General features: G+C 52.5%; 1 protein-coding gene across 4 annotated transcripts; it reads right to left on the bottom strand.

The window, feature by feature from the left end:
- Nucleotides 1-51: 51 nt before the first annotated feature.
- KLHDC3 (kelch domain containing 3) lies at nt 52-17,509 on the bottom strand. 4 transcript variants are annotated; one of them, XM_031603340.2, is made up of 12 exons: nt 17,377-17,509; nt 13,750-13,902; nt 12,836-13,081; nt 10,795-10,971; nt 6,898-7,013; nt 5,585-5,656; nt 5,154-5,367; nt 4,792-4,878; nt 3,654-3,762; nt 972-1,045; nt 743-821; nt 52-633 (listed from the first exon to the last, which is right to left on the bottom strand). In XM_031603340.2, the coding sequence occupies exons 3-12, from the start codon at nt 12,987-12,989 to the stop codon at nt 567-569; spliced, it is 1,149 nt and encodes a 382-aa protein (XP_031459200.2). In that variant the 5' UTR covers nt 12,990-13,081; nt 13,750-13,902; nt 17,377-17,509; the 3' UTR covers nt 52-566. The 4 variants fall into 4 exon arrangements, 3 of the variants coding, with proteins under 3 accessions (XP_031459200.2, XP_031459201.2, XP_089990751.1); XM_031603341.2 differs by lacking the exon at nt 17,377-17,509 and adding an exon at nt 16,835-17,024; XM_090134625.1 differs by lacking the exon at nt 17,377-17,509 and adding an exon at nt 16,710-16,816.
- Between the last annotated feature and the right edge of the window lie 51 nt (nt 17,510-17,560).

Below are 17,560 nucleotides of genomic sequence, written 5' to 3'. Positions count from 1 at the left end.
TCCCACCCAGCATAGCTGCCCCGACTTGGACACACAGAGCATCAAGAAAGCTACTTCCACCTCAGTGTTTATAAAACGCCCACTGGTCACTGTGTTACAACCTGAGCCAGGCAGCAATGCCCCCATGTTGGATGCAGGGGCTCAGCTCCACCCTGGGCCTGCAAGCCAGTGCTGGGGGCAGCTCAGCACCAATGGGTGCAGGCACAAACGTCATCATGATTATGAGGCAGCACAGGAATAGTTCCAAGCCTGGGGCTGGCGGCAGGAGTCAATTCAGGCCCTTACTGGCAGGGCACCAGGCCAGCGCGGCTGCAGCTCTTCAGGCGAGGATGGGGGTTCACCGCTGTGCTGCTGGGGCACGCAGATTTCTTCCCTAGGGGCATGCTCTGCCTGCACACCCATGCTGCCCTGAATGGAACAAAGGCCCAAGGAGGCCTGGCCGGGGCAAGACAAACGGAGCTCACATAGGTTCCTTGCTTGAAAGGGCTAAAAATTCATGCAGGCAGTGGAGCAAGAGGTCAGTGTGTGGAGGGGTGAGTACAGGGTGATAGAAGGGTGAGCCAGCATCAGCCCTGTGAGGAGACGATGGGGCGGCTGATGGTGCTGTTCGTTGTCATGGCCGAGAGCTCCCATCTGTAACACAACAACAGGGCAAAATTAGAAGCAGCATGAACGCAGTAACCAGGGCTAGAGTGCCCTGGGGAGCACGCATGGGTGAGCTCCAACGCAAGGTTTACAGTACCTGATGTCGTGGGGAAGGCAGGACTGGTCCAGGCTGTACTGGATCACTGCTAGCTTACACAACGTCTTTAGGCTAGGGCCTGTGGATAGAGGGCGATTAGCCACAGCAGTCCTCATCTGGGCACTATGGGGGATCAGGGCATCAGGCAATCAACGCCACAGGAAACGGTGCTTCTCAACGAGGCACCTGGTGGCAAAAGGCACACATTGTGCAGGGAGCACTCACGTACTGAAGTCGAGGATGTAGAGATCTGAGTGATCCATCAGGTCGAATTCATCGCCCATGCCCTCCTCCGGAGATGGGCTGCAGAAGCCAAACAAAGCTCATCAAGCAGTGCCAAAACACTTGCGTAGCATTTGCAGTTCTTTAGGCTCCCCAAGGGTTGAGCAAGGCCAGGACTGAACTCAGCCTGCCTGGAACCCTCCAAGAGTTTCTTAAGAGAACAGACCAGCCTGTGCTGCAGCATTAGCACTTTGCCCAAGCACTGATGGCTGTTTGGAGAACTTGCAAGAAAGGAAAGGTGTTCTGAGTCATTCTTTGGCTTGCCACAAGGCAATTCAGTACATTCTTATTGCTTAGCTGGGACCTCATGCAGTGATTCTCGCTGCAGTGTTGCTTGCTGTCCACCTATAACCCACCAAGCTTCACGTCGGACAGGAGCTAAGGCAGCACCTGTGTCCCCACTCCTCAGCACCCCCACACAAATACAAGGCACAGCTTGCTGCTGGCAGAGAAAACCTGCTGCTGATAAGCCCCATCTGCCTGGATACAAGAACACCACAATCTAATCTCACATCCACGTCACAGGAAGACCTAGGGCATCCCTTATCTTCCAAAGAGAAACCAGCAGGCAGCACAGTGTGCTCGTGGCTTTATCACCCAACTGCAAGCAGCTGGGGAAAGCCTGGAGTTCAAGACCAGGAGTGCTGCAGCTCCCAATACACGGGGAACCAGCCAGGACCCAGCAAAACTGTTTGCTCTCCCTCACCAAGCCAGGCTTTTCTAAGCCAGATCAGGATAGAGCAGCTCCAAGACAAACCTGGATCAGCACCCATACAGCTAAACTCTGACTTATGGTACTCCATTACCTCTTCATTCTCCCTTTGTGGATGGTCTCTGTCTGTGAAGTGCTGTAAGTCTGGGAGGAGACCAAGCCTGGGACACAGCTAGCAGAAGCACTGGGCTTAGTGCCACATGGCTTCCCTGCCATTGAAATGGGACGCAAACAACAGGATTGCTGCTGGCCTTAATGAAAGGCCACAGAGAGGCAAAAAGACAGAGCTCTGGGCAGGACTGCAAAACAAAAAGAAGCGCATGAATGATGCAGCAGCAGGCACCTGCAGAAGAACTCCTGAACAGCCTCTCGTGCAATGAATCCTTGGCAGGAAGGGCAGGACACAAAAAGGTTTACCTCCCCATGCCCAACAGTGTTGCCTGGCTGATCCTGCAAGGCGCCACTGAATCCCCCACATCCGTATTCTCCCCTCCCCTTCCCCAGCAGGGGAGCACAGGTCAGCAGGCAGACCGCAGGGAGTTCTCCATTTACAATGACTTCCTGGAAAACTTCTTATCTTGCCAGCCGGCTCCAGAACACACCTGATAACCATTACAGGAAGCCAGCACAGCCCCCACCCCAGCCTGCAGAGCTGTCCCTCCATCCAGGCAGGCTACATTCCTAGCCACCAGCAGCTTTTCCTACCCCAGCCTGGTATGGATGAACCTTGCAGGAAGAACAAGGCAAATACTGAAGTTGGTTAGTGGAAAAGACAAGCTGCTGCCAGTCTGTCTGGCAGAGGTGGACCAGCCTCTGAAAAACTGGTGTCAAATTTATTGTGGTTTGCTAGTGTTTGTTAGGACAGCTGAGTTTTAACACCCAAGTTCAGTTGCTGCACTATCTACCAAAGACTGCAGCACCTGAGAGCATCCAGAGCTGTCATCAAGCCTTCTGCTACACAGAGCAGCACCCAGTATCTGTGGGGAGCCTGGATAAACTCAGCATCTCCCAGCACCTCACTGTGCACTGCAGGCTCCCTCATATCCACACAGGCATCCTACCACTATCCCTTCTCCCATGCCAAGCTTTTCTGCAGCTGAAGGCCCTTTGCTTCATCAGACATTGGTACATCAGCCTATCAACTGCTCTGTCTTGTCCTCTGCTCCCAGCTTCTCCCCACAAAGCCACTTCCAGAGTCCCAGGGGAAGTCTCAAACTTTTCCAAACCCTTTGGAAGGCTGAAAACATTTCAGATGTCTGTGCAAGGTAAATGCTGGCAAACAGACCTGTGCTCCAGAGCTGCAATCTGTCATTTCAGACAGCGCAGAGCATGTCCTGGTGATGGGCTACTTCCTTCCTTTTAGCAGCTGCTAAGGCTCTTGGCCACATCCAGCTGCCCTCCATCCTGACAGTACCAACTCCAGTGTTTGACAGCTAAATCCTTAACACTGGGTCCCTTCTATGAATGGAAATTTTGCTAAGGAACACTGGTACACAGAAGGGAATGCTACTTTGTGTGAATGGCTCAAACAGCTCCCGGCTGAGCTGACATCTCTCTGCAGCTCAGCAGACACCCGTCCTGCCAATGAAGAAAAAATTCTGGTGGGAGAAGCAGGGCAGCATGTAATGGAGAATAAATCAGTCTGAAGTCTGCTTCAGCACAGCAGACCAGGCTACTTGTCTTGCTTGCAGAATAAGACTTGTCATCAGGTGCTTTACAAATTAACACGACAACTTCAGTTTCCCCTTTGCTTTTTCCAGAGGAGCTATGATGTGTATAATCTGCCACACTTGAAGTTAGATGGCTTTGTAACCATGTTGCTACAAAGTGAAGCTGACTACAGCATGGAAGGAAATTGTGCTGAAGGGAATGGCAAACCCTTCCCCAAAGCCACACCGTTGGCCCCCTACAACTCACCTGGTGCCTCCAAAGAGGATGATTTTGTCCCCTACTCTGCAGCAGCACTGCCGGCGTCGAGGACATGGGCCTTTCCCCTTGGGCTCAATCTTCCTCCATGAAAGGGAAACTAAGGAAAGGAATAGGGGTGAGAGAATGCACCAGCTTGTCACAAAGACCTGACCAAGACCTAGGTATAAGGTTATAGAATTAAACAAACCACAGAAGAAAATAAATAAATAATATGCCACTGTGACAAAACCAGGCCTTTCAGCTACAAAACTCGAGCCCAGGGGCTGCTGAAAGCAGCAGTTTTAACACCACAGGGAGCTGTGCAGGCAGAAATGCAGGAGCGGTCAGCTCCCCTTCACCAGCGTGGGCCTGATTTAGAGTGGAAGCCCAGGAACCAGCTCCATCTGTTGGCAGCCACGGAGAACGCAGAGCATCCTCCCCGAGCTGGGACAGTATGGCTGCGGGAGCACGGAGACTGAACCAGGCAGAGAGGACAGCAGCCTTTGCCCCTGCTGCTCTCTATGGCAACGATGCTGGGGGGTGATTAATCACAAACGTAAAGCACCAAAACTTTCAGAAGCTCTCACACTAGATCACGGGTTCAGCTGGGGAATAGCAAGCTGGCTGCTCCCCCATAACCACGTACAATTCTTATAAGGCTTCACTATGCAAAGTGATTAGCAAACAAATCAGTCTCGTGGATTGCTGAAAGTGTTTGAGTACAGAGGACTCCAAAACATCTTACAGCTGATAGTTGGGGTACCAGATCAAGAACCACCAAGCTGACATAGTACCCAGAGAACGTGCTGTGGCGATGCTGCAGGTTAAGCTGAGTGGTTTCCCCAGTTAATGTCTGGGCTCCACTAACCCCATATCTTTTTTTCTGCCATCAGTTCTGTTTGCTAAAGAACAAACCAAAGTTTTTTCCAAGCACTTTCCAAATAAGCACCTTTCAGCAACATTTCCCTTTTCTAATGAGAGCTGGAGATAGTTTGAGGAGGAACATGGGCACTGAGCACAGCAAGTTTCTATGTTGTCACGGCAGCCATTTCCCCCAAGCAAGCCCTTGGAGTATACGTTCATCTGAGCACTCACACACATGAGAGTCTCGAGCACCATCACTGCAACAAGTTAGAAGTGTAAATACCTGGATTGAATTTCCAGAGATCGTGGAAGTGTCTGTTCAGGCGTGCGTTGTAGCCACCAAATACATAGAGCTCCCCATTGTAGCTGACTGTGGGGAGTAAACACAGACATCAGAGTGCCACCCAGGGCAGAGCCCTGTCCCAACACCAAACACAAAGCAAAGCAATGCTTGCTGCCCACTTTAGTTTATATCACTTCCACAGGGCTGCACACAAGGCTTTGCTATGGGCCGCAGCTCTCCACAGAAGCCAGGCTCTGAGCACCCCTCACTGTCCCACACTTTCACCCAGCGGAGTCGACACCCTTGTTCTATGGGTGGGAACTCCTTTCCACGTTCTCCTCTTCCAGCAGCCCCACACTCACATGCTGAATGGCTCCGGCGGCCTTCAGGGAGCACTGGAGTGGGAGGGGAGTCCAGCCAGGAGTTTGTTTCTGTATCAAACACTTTAATGCGGTTACAGTAGATCTCGTTGTTGGAGTGAAATGGCCCAAAACGATCAGCTCTGCCCCCAAATACATACATCTTCGTTCCAATGATGGTAGCTGAATGGAAGTCTCTCCAGCGAGCCGGCGTACCCTGCAGGGACAGGTTAAAACAGCAAGAGAAACAGTGCAAGTTACCCAGGGAGGTGACACCTCTTGGCAGGGAAATTGTTGTGGCTGCCTTCTCATGGAGAACTTCTCCTGCAGATCCCAGCCACACAGGAGCTGGGAGACAAGTATGGGCATCTACCCCAGAGAACAGCACAACTGAGACTTTCTCCACAAAACCAGAATAAAAACCAGACACTCACCTTGGCAGAAATTAAGGTCCACATCATGTTTGTGGTGTCCAATTTATGGATGTCGTTTGAAAAGCAGTCAGCCTGGAAGACAGCAGCGCAGCCTGGTTACCAAAGCACTGAAAAGCCTGGTGACAACACCAGACCAAGGCAGCTATCCTAGAGACTCACATCACTCCTTTGGACCCAGCTCTTCCTAGCAGATGTGGTGCTTGCTCCAAAACATGCAGGTAAGCAGCACGTGCCACTTAACAAGGAGGTAAAGCTCACCCCTCCTTAGAGCTGTTCCTCCTGCAACCTTCCCATTTATTCAGAGCTTGGCTCCTACCACCAAGACCTGCACACAGCAGAATTTTACCTCCACTCCATGCCGCAATAGAAGAAGGTGGAGAAACTGCCTCTGCTAAGGCCATGCAATGAGAGGTAGGAGCTAGGATTACTTTAAGGAAACTCAACACCCAAGAGTAAATACAGGTGAGGATCCCACAGAACTAATCTGCAGCTTGCAGCTGAGTAGAGCTTGCACTCATTCAAACAGAACAGACTTCTGCTCTTCCAGGCAAGGGAGATGGCAGCAAAACCAAGAGGGCAGGCTTGTTTGGCCTTGGTTAAAAACAACCCACGTTTGTAGAGCTGCAATCAAGATCATGGGCTTAACGTGCTAGAGAACTCAGAAAGCCAGGGGTATAACCAAGGCACTGCCATAACAGCCCCAGCTTTCATCCAAACAATGTGGTACATTCCTTGAGTCTGGTGATAGTCTGAAGTGATATTTACTCTTCTAAGTTCAGATCATAAGGATTTACATAAAGGGGTGTTAAGCACACTGGCAGTGCAGGATGATCTCTGTCCTTCTTACAGGAAGGACAAGTGCCTGCTGGAGAGGCTCAGCAAGGCATTAGAAGAGGTACAGAGTACAGGGAGCATGCACCACACTGGGACAAAACTTCACAACAGCACTACAGACGTTGGAAGCAGTGCATTTCTTGGATGTTTCTTAGCTAAATTAAAATGTATTTGTTATAATTTTTATATATTTATCTAAATTTGTTGGAGAAATGTGCCATAAAATATAACATTTATATTTTAAATCTGCATGCTTTGGGAAAGCAAACAAAAAATCTGTCCTTTTCACAGACCTACCAACACCTCTTCTGATGAATTATGGCACTAATTATCCAGGTTAGGCTCATAACTTTGTTGAGTTATAAAATGAAGGCAACTGTGAATATAAATATGCCCACATCCCCTGCCTCTGCTAATGTCCTGGGTAGGAATACCCTCTTTCCCAGGGGATTGCCAAATAAGTGTTTGAGATTACTCACCAGCTGTTCATAGCCTCCAAAGATAAACATGCTCTTTGCCAGGACACAAGCTGAGTGCCCGTCTCTTGCTCCTGGGACCATTCCAGACACCTTTGGCGTGAACCACTTGTGCGTGTCTGAAATAAAACAGGAGGCAATGCTAAGAAAGTACAGTAGATGTCGGGATGGGAGAGCTCTTCACAGCCATTCCTCATTTCCAGGCAGAAATCCATATTTCACACGCAGCACCTGCTTCTTCAGCAAGCTTCTCCAAGTGAGGCTGCCTACCTGAGTTTCCACAGAGGACACAGCAACAGAGGTCCTCAGCTCTGGGGCACAGCCAATGCCCAGCCTGACAAACAGCTCAAGTTCTCCATGTGATTAGTACAGCACTGCTTGAGCAATGTTATTTGTATTGGCTCACAAGTAGGCTTTGCAAGAGGTGCAAGAGACTGGAAGCTGGCAAGGACTGTAGCAATTCTCAAGGAAGGCAAGAAGTAAGACCTTGGCAATTACAGGGCTGTCAACATCACTTCAGGGCTGGTAATACTATGGAGATTATGCTGGGAGTTATTGAAAAACACCTGAAGGACAATGTGGTCATTGGATTGCAGCCAACGTGGGTTCATGAGGGGAAGGTTCTGTTTAACAAATTTAATCTCCTTTCATGGCAAGGTTACCCACCGTGTTGACCAAAGGAAGCCTTTTGATGTAATGTCCGGCATAGAGCTAGACAAAAACATAATGCAGTGGGTGAGCAATTGGCTGACAGATCAGGTCCAAAGGGTTATAGTGAACAGTTGCATCAGGCTGCATCCAGTCACTAGCAGGGTTCCTCAGGGCTTCATTTTAGGGCCAGTTCCCTTTAACATCTTCATAAATGACTTGAATGTAGGACTAGAATGTGTTTTGAGCAAGTTTGCTGCTGATGCTAAACTAGGAGGAGCTATTGACTATGCTGAGGGCAGAGAGGCCTCACAGAGAGATCTAGATAAATTAGAGAGCTGAGCAATCATCAACCACATAACAAGAGACTGATTCTGCACCTGGGAAGGGGCAACCATGGCTGTACAAACAGGCTGGGGATGAGAGACACTGGGAGCAGCCCTGCTGAAAGGGATCTGGGAGTCTTGGTTGGCAGCAAGTTGAACATGAAGCAGCCATGTGCCCAGGTAGCCAGGAGGGCCAGCCCCAAATTCTTCTCTGCAGGGCTACTCTCAATTAGTTCATCTCCCAGTCTGTACTCATATCTAGGACTGCCCTGACCCAAGGGCAGCACCTTGCACTTGGTCTTATTGAACCTCATTAGGTTCTCATGGGCCCACTTTTCAAAGCCTGTTCATGTCCCTCTGGATGGCATCCCTTCCTTCTGTTGTATTGAGTGCACCACTCTGCTAAGTGTTACCAGGAAACTTGCTGAGGGTACACTCAATTCCACAGTCTCAGTCATTGATAAAAATGCTGAAGAGAACTGGTACCAAGACAGATCCCTGGGGGACACTGCTTGTGATTGGCCTCCACCTAAATGTAGAGCCATTGACCACAACCCTATGGCTACAACCATCCAGCCAGTTCCTTATGCACTGAACAGTCCAGCTTTCAAATCCACCTCTTTCTAATTTAGACATAAGGATACGGGGCCAGACCATGTCAAAGTATATGATATCAGCTCTGTCACTCCACCATAGAAGGACAGAGTCCCTATTTTATATGGCCCAGAGCAGAACTGAGGGGAGGCCCGATGGCAGCTGCAGCTCTCCCAGGGAGCGGAGGGCAGCGCTGAGCTCTGCTGTCTGTGCAGCAGGGCTGAGGGAACAGCATGGAGCTGTCAGGGGAGGGCAGGTGGGGGTGAGGGAAAGGCTGTGCCCCAGAGGGCGGTGGGCATGGCACAGGCTGCCCAGGGCAGTGGGCACGGCCCCGATGCCGGAGCTCAGGGAGCACGGGGTCTGATTTTCAGGTGGTGCTGCATGGAGCCAGGAGTTGGATTCAGTGTTCTTTATGGATCTCTTACAACTCACGATATTCTATGATTCTACAGTTTATCAACTTTGCCTTTGCAGTTTCAACTACAGTGAAGAAATCATGCTAAATGGCCCAAGTGACCTCACAGCTTGGAGATGCTAACTAATTAATTGAAGAAAACTAGCGCTCAAAAACCCAGCCAGAAGTGACTGAACCACAAGCTTATCATGCCAACAGAGCTGCAGCACACACCTTCACCTCTGCAGCTCTCCCTATCTTGTCTGCTCCTCTTGTCACATCTGCACCCCCTCTCCAAGGGGAGATTTCCCCGCCCTCCACCCTTCACAGTCCCCTTACCACCACTCCCCGCACACCTACACAAGCTGGATTCAGCCCTCAGCCCACACGTCCCAAGAACTGAGTTAGAGGAGGACTTGAAATCCAGCCAGAGCTGTTCTCCATGCAGGGCAACTGTGGAGCTGTGCCAGCAACTCCCTGCCAAGCACAAACAGGCACCTGTCCCATGAGCCCACAGACAGGCACAGATAAGCCTTGAGGCAGAAGGAGATGTCCCCCCACAACCCCCTGAAATACTGCAAGCTGCCAAGAGCCATACTTATTTCAGGAAGTGGTAAAAGTGGAGCCAAAGCAACATTCTTCGTGAGGATAACTCCTCTGAACTTGGCCCACGACCACAGCAGTCCACCTAGGCTCTGGCTGGAACCACACAGAGGGGTTTGCAAGGTCAACAAAATCCTGGGCAGGCAGCTAGCAAGAAAGCCGCAACTGCTATCGAGTTCCCATCCTTCACAGGGCTGCTTCCAAGCCCAAGTCACATGGTAGCAGCAAGAGCTTGCCCAGGCATAATGTGTCAAATTAGATGGAAGAGACCTTGCCTCATGGTCAGCTCAGTGCCTCCATCTCCAAATGACAAAATTGCACTCAGCCAGGACTTATCCAGCCTGATGCAACAGACACAATAGAGCTCACACCACAGTCGGAGGAGTGCCAGCCACACTTTCCAGGATTGGCAGGGGACAGGCACTGTGTGTACAGACAGCTGCACAGGGTTTGGACTAGGACTTAGGGCTGGCCTTTTCAGTTAATTTGCACTTAATGCTAAAGTGCTGGAATTGGCAGGGACACCAGGCAGCTCCCACTGCAAGGCTTCCGTGTAGAAGGCAATCTGCTGTGGCTTCCTAGCTGCATGTACCAGGGGAAGGGGGGAAAACCCTGTGCCCAGAGAGCAGCTCCAGGCTTCAAGACTTCTGGCAACAAAGGGAACTCATGACCAAGCAGCAAGCACTTGTCACTGCAAGCCCAGTCGGTGGTTAGTATTTAAATGAACTTGCCCCAGAATCCAGATGTGCCCCCCTCCTTCCCTGACACTCTTGTCCACCCAGTCCCTGAAACACCTGTGAGGAACAACAGCATAATGAAGAAAACAACTTGAAATCTCAAGGAGTTTATCCTTCGGATTTATCTAATCTTGCTCAAGTTCCATTCTGTCCTCAGCCACTTCAGCAACTTGATTCCTCACTCTGCTTCATGCTTTCAGAAAGAACCAGCTCCCTGGAAAGCAACAACAATCCTCGAGAGCCCTTCCTGCTGCAGCCTTCAGCCACAGCTAAGGAGTGCATCAGAGAGAGCTCTTCAGTTATAGCTACTATCACAGAGAGTGCACAAAGCTGACAAAAAAATTGAAAATCGTTTGCCTGTCAGAGAATTTCATTAATTTCTTTTCAAAGCCTTTCACAGAGAGTCAGGTGCACAGATGCACTTGCCACCCTGCTGAATCATCCAGCAGCACCAGTTCCTCATCTGCCCTGTTTGCTCTATACTGCCACTTTGTAGAGAGACCAGAGGCAGGAGAACAAGCTGAGCAGCAGCACGGGGCAGAGAAAAGGCTTCACCAAGAGCAGCTGTGATGAGGATGAGTAAGAAGGTGGAACTTACTGACATCAAAGGCATAGAGCACGTTGCAGGCACCCTCCGTGTCGTTGCGGCCTCCCCATATGTAGACAATGTCGTCGATGAGCACTGCTGAGTGCCCATACCTCATGTAGGGCACCTCTCTCACTTGATCACGGCTGTTTGTCCACACTGGAGGCAGCTTGATCCAGCGCAGGGACACTGGAAGTATAAGTTAGAGCCTGTGTTAAGCCTACTGTGCAGGCTTGCCCATCTTCCCACTGTGGGCAAGCGAGCATTCATGAAAGCAGAAAGCCTGATGGCTCTGTTTTCCCCCAGCACAATAAGGTGCAGAAACAGTCTAGCAAGCTAGCTAGCAAGACAGAGCTGTGCCCAACCCTGAATAGTAGGAGGTTAAGAAATATGGAAGCACTGCTCTCCACAGGTGCACTGTTCAGGCAAGACTGCAGGAAGCACAGAGGACTGGAGGAATCTGGATAGAAATAGCTTTGGTTCTGCATTACCACATCAAAAAGATTTCTGCTCTTGCTCATCCTGAACCAGGAAGGAAGGTACAGCACACAAGCAGACACCCCCCCCCCACACACAAAACCACCACATACACCCTCCCAAAACAGGAAAGAAAAGAAGGGGGAAGGTGATAATGAATGCGGTCACTACTTCAGGCTAGTGATGTTTTTGAAGAAGATGCTCAAAGCGGAAGGAATGGGCAGCACAGGAATAATTCACTGCAGGGCAAGGTGAGAAGGCATCATTTGGACTTTGGAAGCACAGTCTAAGAAAAACAACACAGTAGCTTTGTAGAAACAACAGTAATTGTTATTAAAATAATAAGAACAAGACAAAAAAAAAAAGTAAAACCAAATTTCGGAGCAGACAGCTGTGTCTCCCTTACCCCCATCCACACCTCCGCTCTCCCTGCTGACCTTGAGGTACAAACAAGAGTGTCTTGTGATTACAGGCTCACCTTCCTGGAGCCTGCATGTCACGTTCAGTAGTAGGCAGGGCAGCCAACATGCATTACAGGGTGTACTGACAGTGCAGGAGTCACAGCAGCATTATGCAGCCATCGTTACCAAAGGGAGAGGATCAGGTACCTTGAGAGGCGAGTGTCCACCTCTGAGGCAGGAAGGGCAGGGGGGAAGTACAGCCAGTGCTAAACTCAAGCTAAACAGGATGTTCCCTACCTAAAACATGGTCTTCCTCTTCATATCATTGAAAGAGATTATTCAAAACCCAGTACTTTGGCTTTGGCACTTAAACCCAACAGCACTAACTCAGCAAGGGCTTGGGAAGCCAGCAGCACCTCCCAGGCAGTGGTCACAGCACTGTGACTCTTTAATACCTGGGAGTGGTAAACAGGGAAGGCAATACAAGAGCATTCCTTTGGGCAGGGTAAGAATGTGCTCCCCCCAAGAGCAGTGCTCTGATGCCATTTTCAACTGTCTTGACTGCAAGAGCCCAATCTCTCTGGCTAGAGATGAATGTCTTCGGTCAGAAGTTCCTGAGCTATGTTCTCCTGCACACCATGAGCAGATCACCTCAACAACCTCACAGAACCATTTTATCCACCACTGCACATGCCGCTGCCTTCCCCAAAGCCAGATTTAGAGCAGTGCATTCTTTGTACCTTGCAGCAAACTAGTCTGCATATTAGGAGAGGTTGCAAACTGGGCAGCACGCAGAGCAATCAGCCCTTGGATGTCAGCTGGGCTCATCCAAGCACCTGTGCAATTTTTCAGCCTAATTATAGGGGAGCACTTTGTGGACCAGCTCAGCAGTCTCTTCAGTTCCAAGAGCGCTGAATCAAGGAATGCAGCCTCTCCCAGCACTGCCACGGTTTGAATCAGTCCTCAGATATGTACTGGGTCCTCTACAAGATGGACTCTGACTGCTTTGCTTAGCACAGCGCAAACCTGTGTGATACCAACCAGTTGGCTGCTGCCAGAATGGAAAACCTCCATCGAGCCACAATCACAGCACAGAACAGAGCGGAACGCATCAAGCAACAGCGTGCAAGAGAACCGAAAACTGAGCACAGCGCTCCTTTACACCCCACGTTTACCTGCATTAAAAACGTGGACGTCGATCTGCCGCAGTGTCTCATAGTCTTCTCCAGAGCAATACCCACCGAAGGAATACACCTTGTGCCCCACAGCCACGGCCGCGTGGTTCACCCTGCGCGGCCCGCCTTCCAGGTGCACCGCCCACCGTAACATCCCTCCTGTGAGCCCGGCGCTCCTCAGGGCTCCCAGCACCACAGCCTCATGCTTCTCAGGCCGTCGGCATGCCGGGCAGACGTCACCTGGCTCTGTAACAAAGGCATCATGCTAAAATAACACCATCCATCTCGCGGCCTTCCCCGCCTTCTTTGAATGCCAGCTATGAAGGTCACATTGCTGCGCCCTCACTCATCTGCCTTCCAGCTGAAGATGGTCTTGCTCTCTCCTTGGAAAGGAGATGCAGTGCGGGTACCGTAACCTGAGCAAAGCGAGGAGAGCGAGCAGAGATGCCCTCGCACGCAGAAAGCTCGGGGCGGCTGCACAGGCAGCACAAGCCAAGAGGTTGTTGTGAAGGCAGCGAGCTGTGCGCCAGCCATGCCCCAGTGATGTACACACGATGTACGTGCCAGAACAATTTGTCTGCATGAACGAATGCACACAGCGAGAGCCAACTACGAAGGTGAAAAGAACAGAGCCGGGGGAAGAGTGCGGTCTGTGGATCAGTTGTGAGAAATGCCAGAGGAGGGGAAAAAAGCAAAAAAAGCCAAACCAAAACAAAAAAAAAAGAAACACACCACAAGGATGACAACCGATCCAAAACACCCCAAAAGAACACCTCCCTCCAAAAGCAACAGAGTCCCCAGTAGGAGTGTGCACTGCAACAGCAGCATTCACACGTGCTGATCGCTCAGCATCAGGATAAGCCCCTTCCTCCCACCGTAAGTAGCTCTGCACATTAGGTAGGATGATAACTCACACTGCAAGCAGGCGGCACAGAGCAGCTCCCGGGGCGTTCAGCAGGGCGGATTTCTGCAGAGGTTCTCCCAGCACCCAAGGATTCGGAGCACAGCCCTGCCCAGGCACTTGTGAGACAGCACCTCTGTCACAGCGGTGAGCGGTTTGTCCCCAGCTGAAAAACAGCCATTAGAGGAGAATGTGTCAGCGTTTCAAACAGCCCAAAGAAACCCCCCTTTTTAATTGCTCGGCTTCCGCTCCTCAGACTTAGCACGCTCCCCCCACGCTCAATTTTAGCATTTGCAGAAGGCGAAGAAATGTGCAGACGCCTCAGAACGATGACTAAAATCCCCACACGTTTTCTCAGCCTGGTTTTTTGGTTTTTTTTTTGGAAAGTGGTTGAATTCGCATGAGGGGAACGCTCCTCCTGAAGCAGCCATGTGGTGCAGAGTTTATTTCTCAGCCCCAGGCCCTCCAGGTAAGCAGGGCCACAGCTCACAGCCCTGGTGCCCACGCGGCCCAGCACCACGCTCATGCCTTATCTCCAGCTCCTCAGAGCTGGGGAAGGAGCCAGAGTGAAACTGATAACCAGAGGACACAGGCCAAGCCTGAGCCGAGCTCCCCTGCAAGCAAGTCAGGTCAAGGCGTCCCTCCTGCAGAGCCGCTTCTCCTTCAGGTTCCACCTTGTAATGCCTTTCTGTTCCTCAAAGCCAGGCAGCAGCTGTCCTACAAGTCCTCCACAAAGCGACAGAAGAGTTTCCATGGAGACCACCAAAGTCACTTTTTAGGCGATTCTGAAGGAATACCCATTAACTGTTCTTTGGCCATCCCTGAAAAACCCAACCAATGTGGGTTTATTTTCCTCAAAGCCACTCCTTGCCTTGGCCATGCTGGAGGTGGCTCCTGAAGTTGGAGTGGATTTCACCAGCAGTGCCAACATCGCCAGTGCTCCTCCTGGGGCAGACGGGCACCATTTTACAAAGCAGTTCACTTCACATAGAATATCCCAAGTTGGAAGGGACCCACAAGGAACACCAGGTCCAACTCCTGGCTCCACCACCACTACTTTTATGGTAGAAAGATCAGGGAAATTTCTCCCAGAGGGTGATAATGCACTGGAACAGGTTGCCCAAGGAGGTCGTGGATGCCCCATCCCTGGAGGCATTCAAGGCCAGGCTGGATGTGGCTCTGGGCAGCCTGGTCTGCTGGTTGGCAGCCCTGCACATAGCAGGGGGGTTGAAATTAGATCAGCATTGTGGTCCTTTTCAACCCAGGACATTCTGTGATTTTATGAGATTCTTCTTCCCCTTGGAGCCAGCTGGAGATGCTTGCCAAGGAAGCCTCCCCACAGAGCAGGCCACTGGTCCATCACTACCAGGAGCAGCTTCATTATCAAGCTATCATGGGAATACAGGAAACAACAGTGACACATCCCAAGGAATCACCTGGCCCTGCACAGCAGCAGACCATAGCCCTGCTTAGGCTATGAGAAGCAATGTTTACTTCTCAGCAAACAGTGTTGCAATGTTATTTCCTACAATTAAAATTACTCAAGGCTGAACCTACCAGGAAAAGTTTTTCGAGAGCTCATCCCTGACAACAAAGCTGCCAGCTCACACACACCCAGGGGTGGTACTGGGTGACAGCACCTGAGTTCATGGCTGTGTTTCAGATACATCACCTTTGCCCTGGAGACTGGAGTCCTTTCCAAGCAAACAGATGCATAATCCATCTTGCCTCTTGCTGCTGTTCATCAGACCAGGCTGACATGCACTGGCTTTACACAGAGAAAAGTATGGGAAGAGTGAAGCAATCCTTAGGGGCTCCCTACTAGGAGAACTTCTTAGCAGGAGAACTAACACACTTGGCTTTGGACTGTTCTTAGAGTTGTTCAGTACAAGGATTACAGAGGGCACAGCCAGGGAGGGAGAGGAACCCCAAAAGCTGCGATCCCAGCAGCGCGGCACGCAACCACACAAAACACATTTGTGATCTCCCACTTTGGGCGACAGGGATCTCAGCTCTAAAGCAGAGAAATACAGATATGGTAGAGCCAGATGGGCGCACACTGCAGGAGGCAGCACGCTGGGCAAACCTGGCACCCCAAACTGACCCAACACAACAGCGGATGCTCGGAGCAGATCGAAAGGCGTGATTTCACACCGCCAAAAAGTTCAGCTTGAATCTCTTGGTTGGCAAAGCAGCGGATGCTGTCCAGGTGGTGGTGAGGGGTCCCTGCAGAGCACCTGCAGCCCTCCGCCTGCCACGCACAGCATTACACACCTAGGTGCGTTTCCAAGCACGGCGCGCACAACCGCAGATCAGCACGCTGACACAACGCTGCACCGGGCGGAACAGCCGAGCACAGATGAAGGATCCCAAGTCTGCTGGCGGAGGAACAGCCGTGGACGTCCTTCAACACCTCCCCCGCTCCCCGGCAGCGAGAGGCGTTGTGCTGCTGGAGCCTCGCACAGCCCCGTGTTCTTCGAGTGCGGAGCCCCGACAGAACGCTCGTGGTGCCGAGCACAGCCAGCACGGAGCAGCCTTCCCTCCAGCTGCCCCAGCGTGTGCCTCCCGGCACTCCCTCAGCACAGAACATCGGCGGCTGAGATCACCCGACAACAATTCGCTCGTTTCCCCCCCAGCACACCTTCCAAATCTGGTGCGGCGATTCGGACCAAAGGAGGGGCGGACAAAAAAAAAAAAAAAGCAAAAACAACAGCCACGGTTTTCACACCCGGATCTTTCAGCGGCTTTATTCGCTACCCGCAAGTCTGATAATTAGCTGCGAAAACGTTTCGTTCGGGACAGAAAGCTTCCAGCACTCAGCACGGCACCCAAAGCACAGCTCAGACGCACCGCTCGGCGCAGAGCTCGCTGCGCTGCCCGGCTTCCGCTCCGCACCCAAACCCGCAGCCGTCCCAGCTGCCCCCCGCCCCGCTAAGCCCTCTCCTCGTCAGCCGGCACGCAGCAGATCCCTACCGTGCGGCCGCCTCGCTCCCCGGCTCCCAAAAGATGCCGGCCGTGAGGTTCAGTAACACTTAAAATAGCGCAGGCGGCTCGCACAGCCCATATAGATCGTTCTATTTCAGGGATGCCCAACGTACCGTCAGAGATATCCTGAGCGCAGCCCGCTTTCCTCGCTCGGGCTTGACATTTACCCCGTGCTTTGACCATTTACGCTACGGCAGGGTCAAGCCGCGAGCCCGCGCGTTCGGCAGCGCAATTTCGGCAGCGCCGGAGGAGGCCGTGCTCGCGCGGCCGGGGGCTCGGAGCTGCCCGCTGAGGCACCGCAGCCCGGCGGAGTTCGCTCCGGCTACCGGGGCGGACGCGATGCGCGGCCACGGCGCCGGCCGACCCGCCGGCTCGACCCGGAGCCCGCACAGCCGAGGCCGAGCGCCGGGGCCGCCCGCGCACACGGAGCCCCGCACGCGAGGCCCGGAGGCCGCCGCACGCCCTCAGCCTCCCCGCGCCGAGGAACGGGGCCCGACGAACGGCTTCCCCGCGGTCGCCCCGCCTCGCCCCGCGCCGCCCGCACCCCCCGCCCCGCTCGGCGTCCCGGAGCGCCGCGGTGCCGCCGGCCCCGAGCGCGGCCCCGCCGCGACGCGCTCCGCCCCGGCGGCCGCCCCCAGCAGCCGCAGCCCGGTACCTGGCGGCGCGGAGGAGCTCGGCACCTCGCTGCGCTGCCCGCCGCTCGCTGGGACTTGTAGTCCGGCGCCGCCCCGCCCGCCCCGCGCCGCTCCGTCCCTCCTCCTCTCCCTCCTCTCCTCCCTCCCGCCTCTGGGCGGCCCGACGGGGACCCGCCGAACCTCGGGGCTTTGGGACGCTGGGGC

The sequence above is a fragment of the Phasianus colchicus genome, chromosome 2 (genome assembly GCF_987193195.1).
Source record: "Phasianus colchicus chromosome 2, bPhaCol1.hap1.1, whole genome shotgun sequence".
NCBI lineage: Eukaryota > Metazoa > Chordata > Aves > Galliformes > Phasianidae > Phasianus > Phasianus colchicus.
The sequence above is the reverse complement of the archived record's forward strand: the minus strand, read 5'-3'. Positions and strand labels throughout refer to the sequence as shown.

Bases quoted from the DNA above. Each gene is read 5' to 3' on its own strand.
- KLHDC3 (XM_031603340.2), bottom strand. From the start codon at position 12,989: ATGTTACGGTGGGCGGTGCACCTGGAAGGCGGGCCGCGCAGGGTGAAC. The intron at 10,972-12,835 runs GTAAACGTGGGG...TTATACTTCCAG, and splicing joins CGTCCACGTTTTTAATGCAG to TGTCCCTGCGCTGGATCAAG. The intron at 4,879-5,153 runs GTGAGTGTGGGG...TACTCCCCACAG, and splicing joins CCGCCGGAGCCATTCAGCAT to TCAGCTACAATGGGGAGCTC.